Here is a 20984-nt window from a genome sequence, read left to right as displayed (position 1 = left end):
AGTTTCAATTTTAGAATGTGCTGTACACACCTCCCCCAAGGACTGTGTATCAATTGGTAATGAATTTATTGAGGCAGATGTACAAGAAAGAATAGCAAAGGATGCTAAATAAATTATAAAAGGGCTGGGTGGAAGGAAAGGAAGAAGAGAACAGGGGAGGATGTATGCAAACAGAAAAGGGATATGAATAGACCCAAATGGAAAGGAATGTTTACCTACCATAATGCTTGCCCCCATGGCCTGTCTTTTTCATGGTTCATCACTTGTACGATGTGAAAGGAGGACCAGACTGTTTTCCTAAAGCTGTATTTCCACTGCCTCAGGACACTTCATTTCCCCACATGAAATGGACTTCATCAACATATCCCCTACTAAAACTACAAGTACGTGTTGGTTATTGTGTGCATGATCAGCAAATGGACTAAAGCATGCCAATTCAAGAACAGCAATCCACAAACTATTGCCAAATGCCTTCTGAAAGAGTTCATACCGCGCTTTCGAGAACCTATGCTTTTGGGTTCTGAAAATGGACCGGCGTTCATCTCACATGTGATTGAGGGGTTGTGAAAGGGGCAAGGAGCCATACAGAAGCTACATGTGTTCCACAGAAACTACCGAGTGGGAATGATATCCCAAGTTCATCCTGAAGGGCTGCACGTGCTGCACAGAGGAGAAAGGACGAGTGTGTAAGCGGGCCCCTAGGAAACATCACCTAAAGAACGTCTGGAAACATCGACGCCCCAACCCCTCAGTCTACAAGATGTGACATCTTTACCTTTTCTTCACTTTGTTTCTTCATTTCGAATGTGCCCAAGTAATAAGAAGTGCTTGCAAACCTCTCAAATTACTTGAAGACGGGCACCAACGGTTACTTTTTCTGTTTAAAGGTATCATCTCTGAGGCTCTACATCATTATTCAGCAGACTCTTTTGGAACGTAGTACAGACGCAGCAGAAGATAAGACATTCTTCCAACTAGTCACACTAGCCACACGTACCAACGATTGGAACAATGCCTCAAGACTTGCTCGAGCCTTTCAGAACAATTAGAGAAAATGATCATGGATGCTACTAGCAGCATTGACACCCCATTTTTGCTATTATAATGACTTTTGTACCACATTGAATGAATTGCCATTGATAAAGACGGGACAGGGGGACAGTTGGCAGAGCATGTGTTACAATGTCATACCTGTTTGTCCTAATGTGCAATATCCTCTTCTGTAGACATACCGAGTACGTAGCAGTTGCACCTCCTGAGAACTGCATAATTAGCAAAGGGAGAACAAGCATAGAACAGGGAATATGAATATCTTGGCACTTATAGAAGTTGTAGAAGTAACAATGGGACCACCCTAAATGCGTCTACCATTACCAAATACCTCAAAGACCTGATAGGTATGCTGTCAGGAGTTTGTTCATATTATGAACAAGAGGGGGGAGTGAGAGAGGGTAGGTTTTGTATCATAGGGGGCCCCTGGCCCGTTCTGGCCACACCTGAATTATGAGACCCTTGTCCTTGCCCTTCCAGCCTAATTTGTAGGCCGTATTAGGTTGACCAGTGGGTCCTGTGTTGCTATATAGTTACCCTAGGACATCCCTCTCACTTAGCCAGCATGTAGTGCTGTGTAGGCCCTTCTATTCGAAATATAGGCCTTTGTTAAATTGACCATAGGTCTGCCATTTTGCTGTATAGCAGGCTGATGGCAGGTCTGACCCAAATTATATTCAGCTTCTCTTTCTGCAAGGCACTCTGCTCCAAACCAGTAGCCCCCACCCTACCCGAGTGCTCAGTTCACTGTATGAGTTCAACATCCCCCTATTCTTTCGACATACAGTAGGCGGCTTCCTGGACTGGTACATGCTTTTAAGGAAGTGGCCACCGCAGACGTCTGGAAACTATTGCAGTTTTAAGGAAGTGGCCACCGCAGATGTCTGGTAACTATTGCAGACATAGCTTTTTTGGGTAACTTACGTAGGTAGAAGTTGCGTGCAAAGAACCCCAAAAACAGTATAAATAGGGAGCACTCACAAACATCAAGCGGACTACCTCGCTGTCTGTATGTGGGTTACGGACTGCGTAGAGTTTTCCCCAAGAGCAAAAGAAGCTCTTGCGTCTGCTTAGCATTATGTTGTATTTTACCCATATGAAATGTCTTGTCATGTTTAATCATTGTTCTCTTTATTTGTTTCTCCTTTTTTGTATTCACATAATGTATTCAATGTAATTGCAGGAATGCTTGCTCTAGAGTAAACGTGAGAGTTCCTAGGTAACAGAGTTCTTATACTCTGAAACATTTCTCCTTGGTGTAACCTGTTTCTTCAATTGCACTTATAGATGCGTTCTCTTTCTCTGACAGTACAATAGTGCAGATACGGAGGGTATCATGATGAGCTCCATGTGATTATCTGAATTCTGTATTTTATGCCTTTGTCTTGCAGTTTCTTTGAAGTTGCATCTTCTCATTAAACTGCCATTGTATTCTGCCTCCAATTCCATGTCTCACATGTCTATTTTCTTCGATTTTAGAGCAAGCATTCCTAGGCACCCCGGTTCAAATTAAGGTGCCCCTTTTGTCCCTGACTAACTCTCCTGCTCAGTTCTGTGGTGGCTCCCGGGGCTCTGAGTACCGCCCCTAGCTTCCTTGTCCTGTAATAAATCCTCCCTCCAACAATAACGCATGACCCTGCCGTCTGTGACAACTCTTTATAATAACCTGCTGGGTTTTTACGGGGATCAGGCAAGGACTGCTTAAGCGCTAACACCTCAGAGCGCTTCCATGGAACATGCACCCAAACACGCTGGAAATGCGCTGCCACAGCGGGGTTACCACCGGCAGCTGCAACCGCTTCCTTCCATACCGGGGGAACTTCTCTCATAGGGTATTGTCGCGCTTTTACCTTTTTCCCCACAAGGACATCTTGTTCAAACAATGATTGTTGGCAATCATCATTCCTAAAGGACAATACAACCGCAACTGCTTTATCTACTCCGCGGTCCACAATTATACCAGTTCCAAAATCGAATCTCACTCTACACAACTCCTGCGGGTTCGGATTTTTACCACTATCCTCTAATTCTTCACAGAGAATTTCGCACATTTTCTCGAACACATATCTCTGTTTCGGGGCATCCCACTGATGGAAAACGTTGACAACTGATTCCACATCATACAGTGAAGGAAAAACAATCCATCTACGCGCCATGTTATCTATTACCTTTTTCTCATCGGGGTTAGGCAATTGGCTACGCAATTGCTTACGCTGTAAACCAGGAGTCGCACCAGATGACTCAAAGAGAGGAGACATTAATGTAGTAACCACATTAGCTAAGCGCTGTCGCGCTGAAGGAGAAGCTGAGGCGAGAACAGGGGGAAAAACAGAGGGAAGAAAAGAGGATGTAGAGACAGGTACTGGAGTGGTGGAAGGAAGAGTGTCAGGGGAGGCAGCTGCTGTATTAGGCAAAGTCGCAGGAAGGGCGGGGGCAGTTGGAAGCACAACTGGCGGTCCTTGAGAGGGCTGCGCTACAGGGATAGGAACCGGCTGCAAAGCAGCTGGCGGTAGCGGCAAGGCTTGCAGTATATGCACTGGAGGTGGCATATTTACAAGCTGGGGAGGCGTCGTGGCAGTTTGAGCATACGGGGGTGGCGAACTCAACAAATGTGACATCAGGGGATCTTTTTCCTTTTCTTCGGACTCATTCTGCTTAGAATGTGGTAAAGCTGGGTAACATTTGTCAATCCCTAACTTGCGCTGCCTGTGCAATTGCTCACTCATTTGCTCCTCTTCATTGTCTTTAAATTGTACAGCTGCTTGCATTACTGTCATACCTTTCTCTCTCTTATTCTTTTTCGCTAACTTAATTTCCTTTTGTTTGGCTTCCTTTCGCCATAAGCGGAAAGAGTCAAACATCGCCGGCCGGGCTTTCTTCTTAAACAATTTAATTTCCAAATTATCTAAAATATCGGTATCAAAACTACCATTTTGGGGCCATTTTAAAACACCATCTTTCCTGGTGTAGTGGATCCACACTTCGTTATATGCAATGGGGCCTACGCCATGTTTTACATAGAGCTCATAAGTTGGAGTTCCAACCGGAGGAACCGGACATGATTCCTCTAGCTGGAAATCTTTTCCACAACCCAAACAGAATAATCTACCAAATAGTCCAGAACCAGGCATCTTTGCTCACTAGTCTAGATCCAACCGTCAAAGGATTATCGATTACGATAGTGTGGTAAATAATTTAATTACCGGGACTTAATTTGATACAGAACATAATAAAAATAGCTCAATAAATAAGAGGCAGAATCCGTGGTATTAGAGGTTAAGAACGGGCTTTATTCCAATAAACGATTTCGAAATCGTGGACTCCAGGTTCCATCACCACGGAGGCTCAGGAAGTGAAGTACGTACATTATTGATAATTAATAACTTTTATACAATAGGCATTACAGCGAAGCAAATGCAAGAGGCGTAACAATTGATAGCAAAGATAACATTTCACACGCGTAGCTGAAGGAGGCGTAATTGGGAGTAACAAGGAAACGTCATTGGTTGTGATGTTACATATGGGTGGACCTATGAAATAATTTCGCAATGTCAGCAGAAATACTTTGCAGAGATACGCGCGCAGCAGCATGACGTGTGATTGACGTGCAGCTAGGGGGTGAAGGGGACTTGACATTTAGCTCTACATGTGGCGACAGATGTCTGGAGGGTCAAGTCAACCTAATCCCAAATCATATCTAACATCCTATGTTTAAAGAACTATGTTATCCAAAAGAGAGGCCTTCTTGGAGTAGAATCTTATTCTATACTGACTATACTGACTGTTAGTGCGTGTACAAGCGTCTAAGTGTCTACACTAGATGCGAGGGCAGGAATCTTCCATAGTAACAGGGCTATGAATTACTTGCATAAAGACAGAGAAGCCGGGCCTTTGCTCGGTAGCTGGCAGAATGTTTACTTTAAGCTACTAGACAGGAATGCATTGGGCAGGGAGCGGAGCAGATAATTTCCGAAGGTGAAATACAGTTCTTGGCAGGCAGCAAGCTGATGTCAGGCGCTGTGAGCCGCGCAGAGGATGAGACAAAGTTCATGGTCACAGATGCAGGCTCAGACTGGAGCTTTCAGAGGCAGAAAGCAGGAAAGCTTGATGACAGGATCAGGGCCTACTTGCCTGGACTGTAAAATGGCATAAGTGAACCATATAAAGGCGGTGGCCTTTCGTACTTAGGAATGGAATATCCGGCTCATTCATGGCGGATCTAAAAGAGGACATGTTAACGGTGGACGCACATGTATTTGCGTCTTCATAACTGGAACTGGAGGGAACATGCATGTACTTGTAACATGCACATAGAACCGTTGGGGTCCAAGATAGGGGACATAACTGACCAGAAAAATCCATATTTCCACATTCCCTCCTTGTCCCCTACTTGCCCGTCAAGAGATATCAATCTTCATTAATCCATTGATCTGTTCATATAGCATCATTTGTTCTTCTTTCTTCTTCCGGGATCTTGAATGAAAATCTTGATGTGGAATGCACGATGTGGCACACAGACCACAAATCGCTGGTCCACATTGCAGGCATAAGCAGCAACTGAATAGTATGAGGAGGCCAATACCTAGGAAGGATAGAACTCTCCATCCCCAGGCTGATAACACGCTCCAAAACCAACCGGACCAAGTCCAGGTGCCTGGATTCTGGTGTATCTGGCTTACAATCTTATGAAGGTGGGTTATGGCTTTATATACAGATGGCGAATTTTCTGGTATGAATACGCAACAGCTTGATCCGATGACCCTACAAGCTCCGCCCCTATCGGCCAGGATGACGTCAAGGACAAGACGATTTTGAAGTACAACAATCCGCATAGCAGACTGCTCTTCTGTTAAATTGCCTAAGGCGGAAATAGTTTCGTTCACTACTACTTCCAGTGTTCTAGTTAATCTACGTATCAGCTTACTATTAGTAACGGTACCTATATAGGGAAAGAGACCTTTATTGAAATCTGTGTATTTTTCCCATGCTGTTTCAGTGTAATCGACTATTGGGAGATCTCTCCTTTCTCTATTGTGTACTAAATGAGTATTTCTGTGATAATCAGGAGGAGCTAGAAAAACAGGTGGCAAAAGGAATCCAATGTAGCAGGTACCATCCCAATCTAGAGGCAAACGTACATATGCCGTCTGACCACATATAAAATAGGAATGGCGGGAAGCTCTAAATGTCGACATGCCTTGATCACTGAATTCTATTACAGTGGTGCATCTACTATGGCCCATATGTATGGAACCATTCTTTCTTACACATAATTCACCTTTTACTGGAAATACTGACATGGCGGGCAAACTTGGATTAGCTTCGGATTCGACATTCAAGATCAGGAGATTAAGCGTAAAATTACCTAATCCATATACTTCATTTTCTAGATCAGTTCCTGTTCTTTTGGGAAGTCCCTCCTTGTTGGGGTGGCAGACTTTAAGTAAAACTAAGTTCAGATTTCCCCATACCCCATTGTCTTGATAAACTGCAGAGTTCGAATCTTGGGAATTAAGTAAACTAAACCATGCTCCACAGGAGCCGTTGTGTGTGAACGGGTATGGAAAAAGAGGTAGAATTCCTTTATAGTTCTGATAGGGAGGGAGTCGGCCACATATCCAACAATTTGTAGCATTGCTAACCTGATGGGAATGATGTAACATACTAATAAAAGTGTTATTGCGCAGCGCAAATCTGTATGACAATTCATGCGGAGGTAATTCGCTAAAAGAATGTTCAGCAGTAATATTATAAACATGTCTAGAAATAGGATAACATATGTGCAACAATATACTTGCAGTAATTATTAAAAGACTTAGGAAAAACAAAATCAATAACGTCACTGTGCAATGACTACGCAGTGATTTACAGTATGTATGTCGTTTCAACATTTTTCGGGTTCTTTCTCTATTCAGATCTAAGGGATACATGTCAGAGACAAATTCAACCGCTTCACCTTGGAGAGGACTTAAACAATCAAATTTCCTGACTGATTAGATCTGAGTTTTAGTTTATAATGTTCGTGACTACCTGAGTCAACCAAAGGAAGTTTTGAGTCAATGGGTGAAGACACACGAGGTGTAGTTTTTATATCTGATGGTAGTCCATAAAATTTCTTGATATGACTTGAATGTACCCAGCCTTTTCTGCCTTCGATCTTCACGGCTGTCCTTGTGGTGAGTAAGACCAATTGAGGCGACTTCCACCTAGGATCCAGCTGAGTCTTTCGATCAAAGTTCCTCACTAAAACGAGATCCCCCGGAATTACGTCATGGGGTTTCACCTCAGTGTTGTCAGGAAAAGCTGCAGCTACCTGTGAACGACAAGATTGTAGTGCAGACATCAAGGAAGCCAAATAATCTGTCAGCATATTACAGTCAATATCAGTTATTTTACGTGGTATAGGCGTCCCCCACATATTTGGTGGTCTGCCAAAGATCACCTCATACGGGGATAGCCCTGTTCGAGAGTGTGCTACCATCCTCATGTAAAAGAGTGCAACTGGTAATGCTACTACCCAGTCGACACCTTTTTCCCAGCATATTTTGGACAATCTGATTTTCAAAGTTTGATTATGTCTTTCCACGAGACCTGCTGCCTCGGGGTGTCGGACACAGTGGAATTTCCACTGATAACCTAACAAAAGTGAAACGTGTTTCATTAGTTCGGATGAGAACGGCTGGCCGTTATCTGAGTAGACAGCACGTGGTAAACCGTATCGTGGGAAGAATTCTCGAACTAACTGTTTGGCAGTAGTCGGGGCAGTGTAATCTGAAACCGGGTACGCCTCTGTCCAACGGGAAAGAGCACAGACAACTACGAGAACATATTTGAATCCTCGACATCGTTCCATCTGGATATAATCCATCTGGAGGATTTCAAAAGGGTGGTCAGGAGGCTGAAATCCACCCTGCTCTACGGGAATGCTTTTTCCTGGGTTGAACTGACAACAGATCATACAGGTACGAACTTTTTGTTTCGCTGCTGCTCGTAAATGCTTGTTGAACCAAATATGTTGAATGCTGTCTAGCATAGCTTTTTCTCCTAGATGTGCTGGACTATGGATAGTGTTAAAAATGACTTGGACCATTGAATCAGGAAGGAACCACACAGATTTCTCCTTCGTCATCCATCCTTGATCCGTTTGGATCCCTCCTAATTCAGTCCATTTCCTTATTTCGTCTGGAGTAGCATGTGTCTGTATGTCGATTACATCAAGAGTGGGATCCTTAACCATCATGCAATGTGTTGGTGTCTGGACTATTGTCTTTGTCATGTCGGATGTTTGAGTTTGAGCAGTCTGTTTAGCTGTTCTGTCAGCTAGATCATTGCCTTGAGAAATGATATCAGTAATTTTCGTGTGAGCTTTACATTTCATATTCGATATTGCAATGGGTACATGTATTGCATCTAATAAGGCATGAATGAGGGGTCCGTGCTGAATGTGGGCACCGTGAGAAGTTAAATAACCTCTCTCTCGCCACAGCACGCCGAAGTCATGTACAACTCCGAATGCATAACGTGAATCAGTGTATATGTTGACTTTTTTATTTGTGGCTTGAATACAGGCCTGTGTCAGAGCGACGAGCTCTGCTGCTTGAGCGGACAAGGTATTTATACACTTGGTTTCAATAATTTCAGTGTCTGTTGTGACTGCGTAAGCGGCCACTAACTCTCCTGTACCTGTTCTCATACATGAACCATCTACATACAACGTCAGGTCTGGATCTGACAATGGGACATCTGTCAAGTCTTGTCTGGGTTTCGTCGTTATTGTAATAACATCAATACAATCATGAGCTAGTGGGTCTGTTCCATTTACAGGTAAAAGTGTGGCAGGATTCAATGTGTTACAACGTCTGATTTCTATATGTGGCTGAAACAATGTTAATTCGTAACCTGTAAGTCGCGCTATAGTCAAGTGTTGTGTTTGCGTTCGATTCACAAGAACCTCTACTGCATGTGGTACTTGGACTGTCAATAGATGTCCTAACACTATGGCATCGCTTTGTCTGATTGCTAAAGCTGTCGCTGCCACTGATTTCAGGCACGCAGGCAGAGCCTGAGCTACGGGATCTAATGTACTAGAAAAATAAGCACACGGTTTGTGTGATCCTGCTTGTTCCTGTGTGAGTACTGACAAGGCAGTACCTTCTCGTTCTGTAACAAAGAGTGTAAAATGTTTTCTGTAACATGGTGTTGCTAAAACAGGTGCTTGGCATAGAGCTTTCTTTAAGCTTTCAAAAGCTAGTGTGTGTTCCTGAGTCCAAGGGAGGACAGTCGATGTGGCTGCCTCCTGTGTTGTTAATTGAATGAGTGGTTTTGCTAGAAATGCATACTGAGGGATCCACTGCCTACAATATGAAGTGAGGCCTATGAAAGCCCGCACCTCCTTTTGTGTCTTGGGTATTGGCATATTTGCAATTAGCTGGATACGATCTGGTGTAAGCTGCCTTCCCTCCTTGGACAGCGAGTGACCAAGGTAAATAACTCGCTGGACACAGAATTGCAGCTTAGAAGGGGACACCTTGTGCCCCTTTTCGGCTAGAAATTGTAAAACCGTCAGTGATGCTTTTTCACATTCAGGTTCGCTTCGGGCGGTGATCAGCAGATCATCGACATATTGAAGCAGAGCAGTGTTGACTGGCATGTGTATACTGTCAAGTTCTCGTTTCAATGCTTGGCTATAGATGCTGGGGCTTTCTGTAAATCCTTGAGGTGCGCGTGTGAATTTAAAGCTACGTCCATTTAAACTGAATCCGAACAAGTATTGGCTTTCCGGATCTATTGGGACGCTGAAAAAGGCATTCTTGAGATCAATTACAGTAAAGAACGTTGCTTCGGAATCAATAGCTGTCAGTAATGAAGAGATGTCTGGAACTACGGGGTATTGTGGTACAATACATTTATTTAATTCGCGCAGATCAATAACCAATCGATATACTGGGGGAGCCTTTGGATCAGTTCGTTTAAGAATCGGAATTATCGGTGAATTACATACATTGGAGTCGGTCTCCACAACCACTCCTTGGCCGATAAGTTCGTCAATGATTTGCAGTAAAGCCATTACAGCATCTGGGGGTAACTTGTATTGTCGCATTCGTGGTAGTACCACTCCTGCCTTTAGTGTGACTCGATATGGTGTAATGTTCATGCAACCAACATCTGTAGGGCCTTGTGCCCATAAATGTGTGGGCAAATTCTGCAGTCGGGAATCCATGTCTCGAGACACATAATGACCTTTGAAATCACGTAAAAACAATCTTACTCCTTCCGGAGAACAACATATTATAGCTCCTAGAGCTTTCAGTGTTTTTATACCTAACAAGTTTTCTGGACATGATTTAGTAAGCAATAAATCTGTAGTTCTGGTCAAGGGTCCTATCGTAAGTGGAAGAGGCTGTGATACTTCATTAACAATAGGTTTTCCTGAAAAACCAAGGGAAATATTCTGTGAGCCTGAGAGGGGTGCCCCTGGAACTTCACTACGTTTTATAGTTGTTCGACTTGCCCCTGTATCAAGTAAAAATTTTCTATCTTGGCCTAATAATTCACTATGTACATAAGGTCCTTCTTGGTCTACAGGGACCTCGATAAGGGGTAAGTCAACTTCCCTCTCTAGGCTGGTTCATGCATATCGTTGATAATCAGGATAGTCATACTGTGCGGTCTGGTACAGCTGTCGTGTCGTGGTTTGTGTGGCAGCAGCCGGCAGCGCTGGTGCGGCTGGCACAAACTGTATAGACTGTTGTGGAGCTGGCATGGCCTGTGCATGCTGCGGTGCTCCTTGTTCATTCTGATCCTGTCTAAGTGGCCGTGGTCTTTCTTTTGTAATACCTGTGGCGATATTATGTTTTAAAACTGGACAATCGTGTATGTAATGTCCTGGCTGTTTACAATAGTTGCATGTCCCTTTTACAGGTCCTGCTGAATCACCGGACTGTGTCGTACCCTTTTTATGACCTTCAGCTGGAACTGTCTGGGAGACTAGCATTTTCATTTTTGTGTCTTTCATGCGTCTTTGTTCATGTTCTTGTTCTTCTCTAATTCTATTGTAATGATACTGTAACATTTGTAACATTTGTGATGGGGTATTACCTTGCCAGGTACTCTCGAATTTTAATACTCTATTCTTCACTTGGGGCAAGGAATTTTCAACTAATTTTGTCACAAACAGATGTGGGTATGACTCGCTACTTGCTTTTATACCACTATTTATACCAAAACATTTTTCGAATCGGGCATAGAAATCACTAGTGTCTTCATCTTGCTTTTGTTTACAGGCTGAGATTGCACCCCAGTCTTCCTTTTTCGTAGTTAATAAACGTGGCAGTACCTGTACTAGTAAACCTGGCAGTGCTTTAGTTTTGTCCCCAAGCCCCGAACCTGGACCTCGGGTCTTTTCTTCATTTTCTAATGCTGTCCAATCTATCTTTTGGTCTCCTACCTCCCACTCTTTTTCCTTGAGTTTTTCATAAATGCCAGCAGGCATTAATACCTTTAATATTGTCATAATGTCGAGATAGGTATACTCTCCCATGAGTAACATGTCTTTAATTTCTCGGTGGAAACCCGCTGGGTCTTTGTCATGACTGGGTACCACTTTCTTCATTTCTAACAATTCTATTTTCGATATGGGCGTATATACATATACACGTTTAAACTGATTGTCCTCGCCCTTTATTGGGTGTACTTCTCGTAAGGGATTCTGTCTGTCCATGTAATACATCGGTCTTTCCTTGATGGGCAATGAAACATGTTCTGGACATACAAAAAGAATGTACTGCTTTCTGGATTCTAGTATTTCCTTAATTAACTTAGTACCTGAACCTCTCCATCTATTCGTGAGTAATTCAGTCAATATATCAGGTAAGGGACCAGGATCTGAATGTTGGCCTTTATATAGTATAAGGAGTTGTTGAATCATATAAATCCCAGCTAAACGCTGTTCATCTGGGGTGAGGTTCAAAAATGTGTGTGCTACTGTATCATCATCATACTTTCCGGGACTGTCAATCCAATGAACGGCTGACCTGGCTAATTCTTGTTCATCCATAGAATCAAGAAAATGATAACCCCTTCGTTCTCGCAATAATTTGTCAGCGGCTTGGAACGAATGCTCGGGGGACCTCATATTTATTATAGGTGCTTGGAAATTCCTGTTATTATCTGGACATATCGGACGTATTGGGTCAGTAAAGTATCTAGTATTATTACAAGATCTTCCTCTACCTACATAGGCTATCGTTTCTGACTGTCCTGTGGACGGTCCTGATCCTTCTTCCTCCTCGTTTTGTTCAAACTGGTCTACCGCTAATCTTTCTTCGTGTAGGCGTTCTATTTCTTTTCGGATCTTTCTGCACATGGCTATTATACATTTTTGCCTATCATGTCTCCCTTCTGATATATTCTGGCTCCATCTGGTAAGAGTTTGCATTATTTCCGGATCTACCCCCGGTCGGTCTTGATTTCTGATTACGCAATTTATGAGGAAACGTAACAGTTCCCCCTGTATCTCCACTTTCTGGTATTCCATAGCTCTGTTAATACATTCAGAATCTCGCCCTGTTTGGACAAAATGATATATATTATCTAGATGCACAGTCATTCCTGGTAACTTCCCTAAATACACCGCGGCTCGTCTGATACGTAATGATGCCATGATCATTTCGTCCTCTTTGCCGGGCACAGGGTCATATCTACAATCTACCAGAAGTTCCTTAAGCGTGCGGGCATTTATGAGTTTGGGGGTACGCGGATGTGCTGACTCTTGAAAGGTAAGTTTATTTATTCTGGGTGGCGTAGAAAAAATATTGGTAGCACCCCCAGTAGCCCCGTCTGGAGTATCGGGCGTGAAAGGATTCGTAGAACGCGATACAGCAACTATAGGTGTGGACACAGCTATAGAAGTAGCTGTAGGAACAGATGTGGAAACGGACGTGCTTGCCGGAACTTGTGTCAGGATTTGATGCTGTAAGGATATAGATACAGGATCTTGGCGTTGAACCTCCCCGGCCAACGGTCTATGTGGGGCGGGGTTAGCATACTCGGGAGCTGCGTCATCTAAATATGAGGAAAGAAAAACATCTTCTGCGGTTCTAGGATGCCCCTTAGGATGTACTTTTATTGGAAATAATGGGGGTGGCAAGTCTTTTGGTATCCCCGGAGTAGCCTTAGGTAATCCCTCGGCCAGAAGGGGATACATACCCTTCATAAGGGCATTTCTTTGTCTGTCTACTTGTTCTGATTTCACTCGTGTACCTTCTTCAATTAATAGATTTTCTCGGACTTTATTTGAATTCTCCTTACTCTTCTCTTCCTGCCTACGTGCTTTTTCTGTTCGTCTATACGATTCTTTACGCCATAATTCAATGGCGTCTTTCTGTGATTGTCTAGCTTTCTTTTTCCATAATTCTTCCTCTACTTTCACGATGCACTCTGCATCCCAGGTCCCAGCTGCGGGCCACCTCTGACTTTCTGGTAATTCCTTAGTGTAGTCTACCCATAGATCAAGAAATAATATAGCGTCTAGGCCGTGTTTATGATACATGAAGTACCCTGGAGTGTCCCTAGGAGGAATAGGAACAGCTTCTTCGAGTACCCCTTTTCTAGTTGTGATCTGTCTTAGTTTCGAAAAGAGCGGCATATTGAGAACTGGTCTGATACTTGGTCTTGAACAAACTTAATACAATAAACCACGATAATGAACAGTCATTCACACCACAATATGCAGGACGTATTAATACATTTAACATTTAACATTTTTAAATGAGCAACAATGAAGATGACGATCTAAGAAAACTTAATCATAAAACGTAATTCTCGACATTAAACGGAATTATTCTGAATTTATATACTTGATATACTAGATATACTGCTAAACAGTACAGATACACTGCTAAAACAGTGCAGACCGGATTTGTGTACCCAAACCCGTCTGGACCGGCACAACTTATGTGCACGCCAGAACGCCTCCCCAGTAATGGTACTCACCGGGTAGCTCGGAACGGAAGGCCTCGGAACGGAACTGAACTGAACTGGACCGGACTGGACTCGACTCGACAACTTCGGACACTTCAGGACATCGGAAACCTGGTGAGCCTCTGTATACCTCGGATCTTGCTCTCTCAGCTAGGCTCTGGTCGGGATACTTCGCACTTCTCACCGCCTCGTCTGGGTGTTGATCGCAGCCTCAGTCGCCCCCGCTTGACCGGAGGGAGATACAGGAAATCCTGCTGGTACGCGTTGTTGTCCGTCCAGCTGTGGCAGGAGACCGGGCCTGCAACGCACCGCCGGCGCGTGAGATGAGAAAGTGTCCCTGTTCGGGCGCCATTTATGTGGTAAATAATTTAATTACCGGGACTTAATTTGATACAGAACATAATAAAAATAGCTCAATAAATAAGAGGCAGAATCCGTGGTATTAGAGGTTAAGAACGGGCTTTATTCCAATAAACGATTTCGAAATCGTGGACTCCAGGTTCCATCACCACGGAGGCTCAGGAAGTGAAGTACGTACATTATTGATAATTAATAACTTTTATACAATAGGCATTACAGCGAAGCAAATGCAAGAGGCGTAACAATTGATAGCAAAGATAACATTTCACACGCGTAGCTGAAGGAGGCGTAATTGGGAGTAACAAGGAAACGTCATTGGTTGTGATGTTACATATGGGTGGACCTATGAAATAATTTCGCAATGTCAGCAGAAATACTTTGCAGAGATGCGCGCGCAGCAGCATGACGTGTGATTGACGTGCAGCTAGGGGGTGAAGGGGACTTGACATTTAGCTCTACATGTGGCGACAGATGTCTGGAGGGTCAAGTCAACCTAATCCCAAATCATATCTAACATCCTATGTTTAAAGAACTATGTTATCCAAAAGAGAGGCCTTCTTGGAGTAGAATCTTATTCTATACTGACTATACTGACTGTTAGTGCGTGTACAAGCGTCTAAGTGTCTACACTAGATGCGAGGGCAGGAATCTTCCATAGTAACAGGGCTATGAATTACTTGCATAAAGACAGAGAAGCCGGGCCTTTGCTCGGTAGCTGGCAGAATGTTTACTTTAAGCTACTAGACAGGAATGCATTGGGCAGGGAGCGGAGCAGATAATTTCCGAAGGTGAAATACAGTTCTTGGCAGGCAGCAAGCTGATGTCAGGCGCTGTGAGCCGCGCAGAGGATGAGACAAAGTTCATGGTCACAGATGCAGGCTCAGACTGGAGCTTTCAGAGGCAGAAAGCAGGAAAGCTTGATGACAGGATCAGGGCCTACTTGCCTGGACTGTAAAATGGCATAAGTGAACCATATAAAGGCGGTGGCCTTTCGTACTTAGGAATGGAATATCCGGCTCATTCATGGCGGATCTAAAAGAGGACATGTTAACGGTGGACGCACATGTATTTGCGTCTTCATAACTGGAACTGGAGGGAACATACATGTACTTGTAACATGCACATAGAACCGTTGGGGTCCAAGATAGGGGACATAACTGACCAGAAAAATCCATATTTCCACAATAGTCTCGTGAATACACGAGTCCTCTGGTTTTGGCGTTTGCAAACTCCAAAGTACCAAATTACTAAATCAAACGATCCCGAAGGATACCAAAAACAAATGGGAGACGCTCCACTTATACTTAACTGAATATTGTTGATCGATGGCGTCACCAGAAGACTCTCTCGATTGTTTCGCTCTCTCAGATTCGTCAAGGGTCCAATACAGGTCGATTAATCAGGGCAGCAGTCCTTCGTAGCCGTCGGGACGCGGAGAACCTCGCAGAAAAGACTTTCGGACCACGTCGACATGCAGGGGTCGATGAAGTGGCGGCCTTCCTCCGGAATTTCCTCACGAAGCTCCTCACGAACCTCTGGCTTGGACTGGTACCGCTGAAATCGTCCCGAGTTGGGCGCCAAACTGAAGTACTGGGTATTTTAGACCCAGCGGTGCAGGGGCACACACCCTATGACTTCTGGGTTCACCCTGTTCCAGACCTACAGAAACACAGAGTCTTCTGGGTGAAGTCAAAGATTCGTTTATTGGCTGCAGACCAATTACAGGTATCCTAGAAGTACAACAGCGTGTATGTTCTCAGGAGACTGCTGAAAATCATAGGAACGGGCTTCTCCTTAAGTACAAAATATCATGCTCCAGGCACACATTCCTTGGTTTACGATATGGCCATTACAAGTATACATTACAAACGAAAAAGCAGAGTCATGATGACCATCCCACATTCCAGTTCGGCCAGCCCACAATGATTTACACAGTAAGGTTCAGATCCCACATTTGATGTCAATAGACCCCCCAATAAACATGAGCATCTCCTGTTTTGGGAAACAAGTCATAAAGCAGGAACAAGCAGGTGTGGAAGAGATTAGCCGGAGGATTGTGTAGAATGAAAGGGTTTTATGACGGGTCAAGCCCTGATGCTAATCACAGGTGGACGGAGGAAGGGGAGCTCGTGAGACCGGTTTGACCTGGGGCAGCAGAGCCAGCTGCCCAGGTCACAGAGAAGTCAGAGGAGAAGCCCATGTACTGTGAGGCCCGTATTTACTCCATTATAGCCTATGTGAGGGCAATGACAAGATGGCCACTGCTTCCAAAATGGAACCCGCGTAGTGAAGCAGAATAACGTGTGCACAGTGCATTCATAGCTAGAACGATATATAAAGCACTCGTACATGCCGCATTTACCATTTGCGGTTTGCTAATACCAAGATAGACAGGGGTAGGGCCCTGTCCCCTACGCGGTCCCGAATATTAAAGTACGACAATGGGTATGCCCATAGCTTTCTCCAGATGGATCCAAATCCTGTATCACCGCCCCATGGCGAGGGTTCTTATTAACGGGCGTGTCTCTGAGCCGTTCCTGGTCACTAGAGGTACTCGGCAGGGGTGCCCGCTATCACCGCTCCTCTTCGCCTTGGCAATAGAACCCCTGGCGTCCCGGCTCCGGCAAAACTACCTGGCGGCTTCTTTGCGCTGTCAACAGAGGCAAATCTTGGTGTCGCTGTACGCGGATGACCTCACTTTGTACATCAAACACCCCCGGGAACACTTGAACCCCATACTCAGAGAGCTTGTCCGGTTCTCGTTGTACTCGGGTATACACATCAATTGGGGCAAATCTGCGGTCTTTCCCCTAACGGAGGGTGTCGACAGATTCCCACTCGACTTCCCGTTGGAGTGGCGCGACACTGAGGTGAAGTATCTGGGGGTGTGGATCTCCAGGGATCGACAGGAGGTGATGCGTATTAACTATGGCAAGACTCTGGAGTGTATACGCACAAGTATAGTTAGATGGCTGACCTTGCCGCTGACCATGGCGGGCCGTGTTTCACTCATCAAAATGGTTATACTCCCCAAACTACTCTATTTATTCCTCAATATACCGTTTCATCCGGGGGGCTATTTCTTCAGGGCTCTGAGGACTGAACTCATTCGGCTGGTGTGGGGGGGAAGGAAACCGCGGCTCAAATGGTCTGTGCTTACGCGCCCGTACGTACAGGGGGGTCTTGATATCCCGGACTTTGAACTCTACTACAACTGTGCTCAAGCACACTATGCGTATTATTGGTATCGCCCCACCCCTTACATGCCACAGGTAGCTGTGGAGCACTGGTTGGCGGACCCGATCCCGCTGGAAGGCATGGCTCTCGCGGAGGTCCCATTGACCCGGGCCGATCGCAATCCTGTTCAGGCTACGGCGCATGCTTGGAGTGTTTTGGCGAGACTCATGGGTGCGCCACTCCTTTATTCCCCGCTGATGCCCTTGGTCTACCACCCAGCTCTTCCCCTTCTGGAGGAAGGTCTGTTCCAGCGAATTAAACTTAAAACCGGGGTAACACGCTGGGGGGACTTGTTCCACGAGGGTAGGTTTTGTGACCTCCCGCTCTTATTTGGAGAGGTGGTCCCAACCCCCCTGGAGGTTTTTGCGTTTATTCGTCTTCGCAGTGGCCTGCAAAAATACTGCCGGCATATCCTGCAGAACCTGCAGTTTTGGAACCGTTCCATTACCTCCTTGGCTCCACCTCCCCGTCGCACATGGTCTCCTCGCTTTATCGGCGCCTTTATACCCGCGGACGGGGGGATACTCTGAGGTCTCGGGCCGGCTGGGAGACTGAGATCGGCACAGTGCTCACGGATGAACAGTGGGAGTACTGCTGTCTGCAAACCGAAATGATCTCTTCGAGCAGTAGGTTCCGCATCATCCACTACAAATTCCTACACCGCCTCTATTGTACCCCAGTCCAGATGCATAAGTTTCAGCTTCGTGATAACGATCGATGCGATCGGTGTCACTCCCCGGGGTCCGACTTCTTACACCTGGCCTGGACCTGCCCGAGTATCGATGAATATTGGAACCGAGTTTACGCCGCCATAGGCGAGATGCTGGGGCGCTCGCTGCATCCCTCCCCACTTCAGGCCCTGCTGGGATACACCCGGGACATACCCAAGGTGGATCGTCGCTTTGTTACCTGTGCGCTGTTGCTAGCCAAGAGGCGTGTGGCATGTCGGTGGGGGAGAAGCCCTAAGTTTAAGGAGTGGTTGCGGGATATGCTTACCTGTCAGGAGAATGTTCTGCTATATGCTGATTTGCTGCCGCCTGCGTCACGACCCCCCGACATTTGGGGCCCGCTGACGGGCTACCTCTCTGCCCATGAGGATCAGGGGACGCATCCTAGTGTAGTTGTGGGATAGTGTCGGATGTCGGTTTGAGGCGTGGAGGGTGGGTGGATGTCCTCCTCGTGTGGGATTCCGGCCTGTGGGGTCTTCAGGGTTTCTTGTACATCACTCTGGAGGAAGATAAGGCCACTATCCAATGACTGTCTCCAATGTAATGTAATTTGTGGGAATGTGATATTGATGTATCTACTACTGTGAATAAGTGTAATGCTTGGTGGATCTTTTATTGCTGTATAAAACATCTTAAAATAAAGAGTTAAAAAAAAAAAAAAAAAAAAAAAAGATCTTCTTGTAAGGTTCCAAATTTACATGTTAGAGCCAATTTCTGTAGGGCCGCCACGTATTCGTCGACCGATTCCCCTTTATTTTGCTTCCTATGGTAGAAGTTATACCGGTTTATCGCTGTGCATACTACCGAGCGGTAGTGGGCGTCTAGGTCTTCTATTGCGTGTCGGAACACATCATCGTCCGCTGCTGGTCTATCCTCTTTCACCAGGTCTTGGTATACTAATTTGTCCCGCCGGGCCCAAATGATGGAGGAGAATTTTCTTCCGCCGCGTACTCGTGAACGGTGCCTCACCCTCTTCTTCTAGAGCTGAGAGGTAGTTTAAGAAATACCTTTTCCGGTCCTCCCATGGCATCTCGGGTTCCCCGGTTTTTGCCAAGAAGGGCATTGGGTTCGTCAGTGAGAAGGTCTGAGAGCTCATCTTCTCTCCGCCGCTGGCTCGCCTTCTGCTAGGGGTGGAATTGTCGGGTGTCTCCGCCTCTTGGGCGTCCCTGCCCCTCGCGTCGTCTTCCTGGCTGGACTCCCCACTCTCCGTGTGGCTTCCACTGACCTCCTCCAGGATGCAGGGCCCCTCCCCTCCCGGGGCTTAAGGCTGGTACACCTTCTCTCTCCGGGCGGCGTGGCGACTGTAGACCCGAGCCCTCCCGGCAGGGTGACCGGCGTCAGGTGTAGCTAGTGCGCTGTGTCTTCCTGTCCTGCTCCAGGGTGCACTCCCCGCTGCTCTGCCGCGCTCCCGTCCTCGTGCACGTGTTGTGTCCTGCCGGGCTCACTGCTCCCCACGTGGGCTGGGTTCGGAGTGCATGTCACTCCCTCACCACCTCGTCGCCATTGTAACGTTGGTGAGTGTGTGGGTGAGCCAGCTGGCAAGAACTACTCTCACGCCTTACTTTGGTGCACGTTTCTTTATTTAGGCACTTGTGCGGGAGCGCCCCGAAGCGGAGCTCCGTACAGTTTGGAATCGGCGCGCTTCTGCCGTGCAAATGGCCGCTACCGGAAGTCCGCTGACGTCACACGCAGTGTGCGCCCGCAGACTAGACCTACAACTTGAGTTAATGCACACCACAACTTGAGTTAATGCAGTTGAACAAACGGGGAAATGCACACCACAACTTGAGTTAATGCAGTTGAACAAACGGGGAAAAAAACACATTAGTAAAAGAAAAGCCACTGCAGAAAAAAAATTAAACATCCTAGGTTGTAGCCTCTCTTGGATGTCTAGAAAAGTGTCAAACTGGAACGTAGGGGGAGAGGATGTATCCTTAGGGCCAGAGCTGGCGAGCCTTGAGGCTGGAGAACCGGGCTCGAGCCTTGGCGTCGACTCAGTATACTGTGATTCTGGGAAAATCAATCTCCCCGCGCTCATGTAAATCGTTCCAAAACCTTCGGGTCGATTTCGCGCTATATAAATCTGCAAAAAACACAACGGGCTGTCATTTTCTCTCGCAGACCATTACATATGTGTGTAGGGCAAGAGCTGCGTGATTTTTCCCGTTCTAGCTCTCTGTTTGTATTGCAAAACGTCTGTTCAAAGGAAGCGAACTAATATTATTTTAAATGCTAGTTACCAATTTCAAAAAGTAATGTTATTGGCTTACTTCTTCTGAATTACTGGCAAATATAATTAAACTTTAATTGAACCTCTGCTTTTCTATTTAATTTACTTCATAAAACGAAAAGCTTTAAGATGGCCGCTCGAGTAGCATCCTTTCCGCTTTGGGTTTATTCGGTTAGAGGTCGCTGTTTTCCCGGCATGCATCGGTGCAAATGGCGGCTCCCATAAGTGTGCGGCGTGTGTTTTGATATTTGTTAGTTCTGCTTTTATACCTGTTGTCATATAGTTTTAAAAGCATCATTGAACTGGATCACCAGCTAAGACGAATCGACCGACATAGCACCAAGATGAAGAGCAAATCTTCCCATCACAAGAGCGAGAATACATTTAAGGTAGGAGAG

General features: G+C 45.6%; 1 protein-coding gene across 1 annotated transcript in view; it reads left to right on the top strand.

Annotated features, from left to right (window-relative positions):
- Positions 1-20771: 20771 nt before the first annotated feature.
- UTP20 (UTP20 small subunit processome component) overlaps positions 20772-20984 on the top strand; it is a 1051825-nt gene continuing 1051612 nt past the window's right edge. The window contains exon 1 of the mRNA XM_085653318.1: positions 20772-20975. Within this exon, the coding sequence (XP_085509444.1) occupies positions 20931-20975 (45 nt within the window). The 5' untranslated portion in view covers positions 20772-20930. The remainder of the gene's footprint in view (positions 20976-20984) is intronic.

Source organism: Triturus cristatus, chromosome 4_1 (genome assembly GCF_964204655.1).
Source record: "Triturus cristatus chromosome 4_1, aTriCri1.1, whole genome shotgun sequence".
Classification (NCBI taxonomy): Eukaryota; Metazoa; Chordata; class Amphibia; order Caudata; family Salamandridae; genus Triturus; species Triturus cristatus.
Note: the sequence above shows the minus strand (reverse complement) of the source record. Positions and strands in the feature narration are given on the sequence as shown.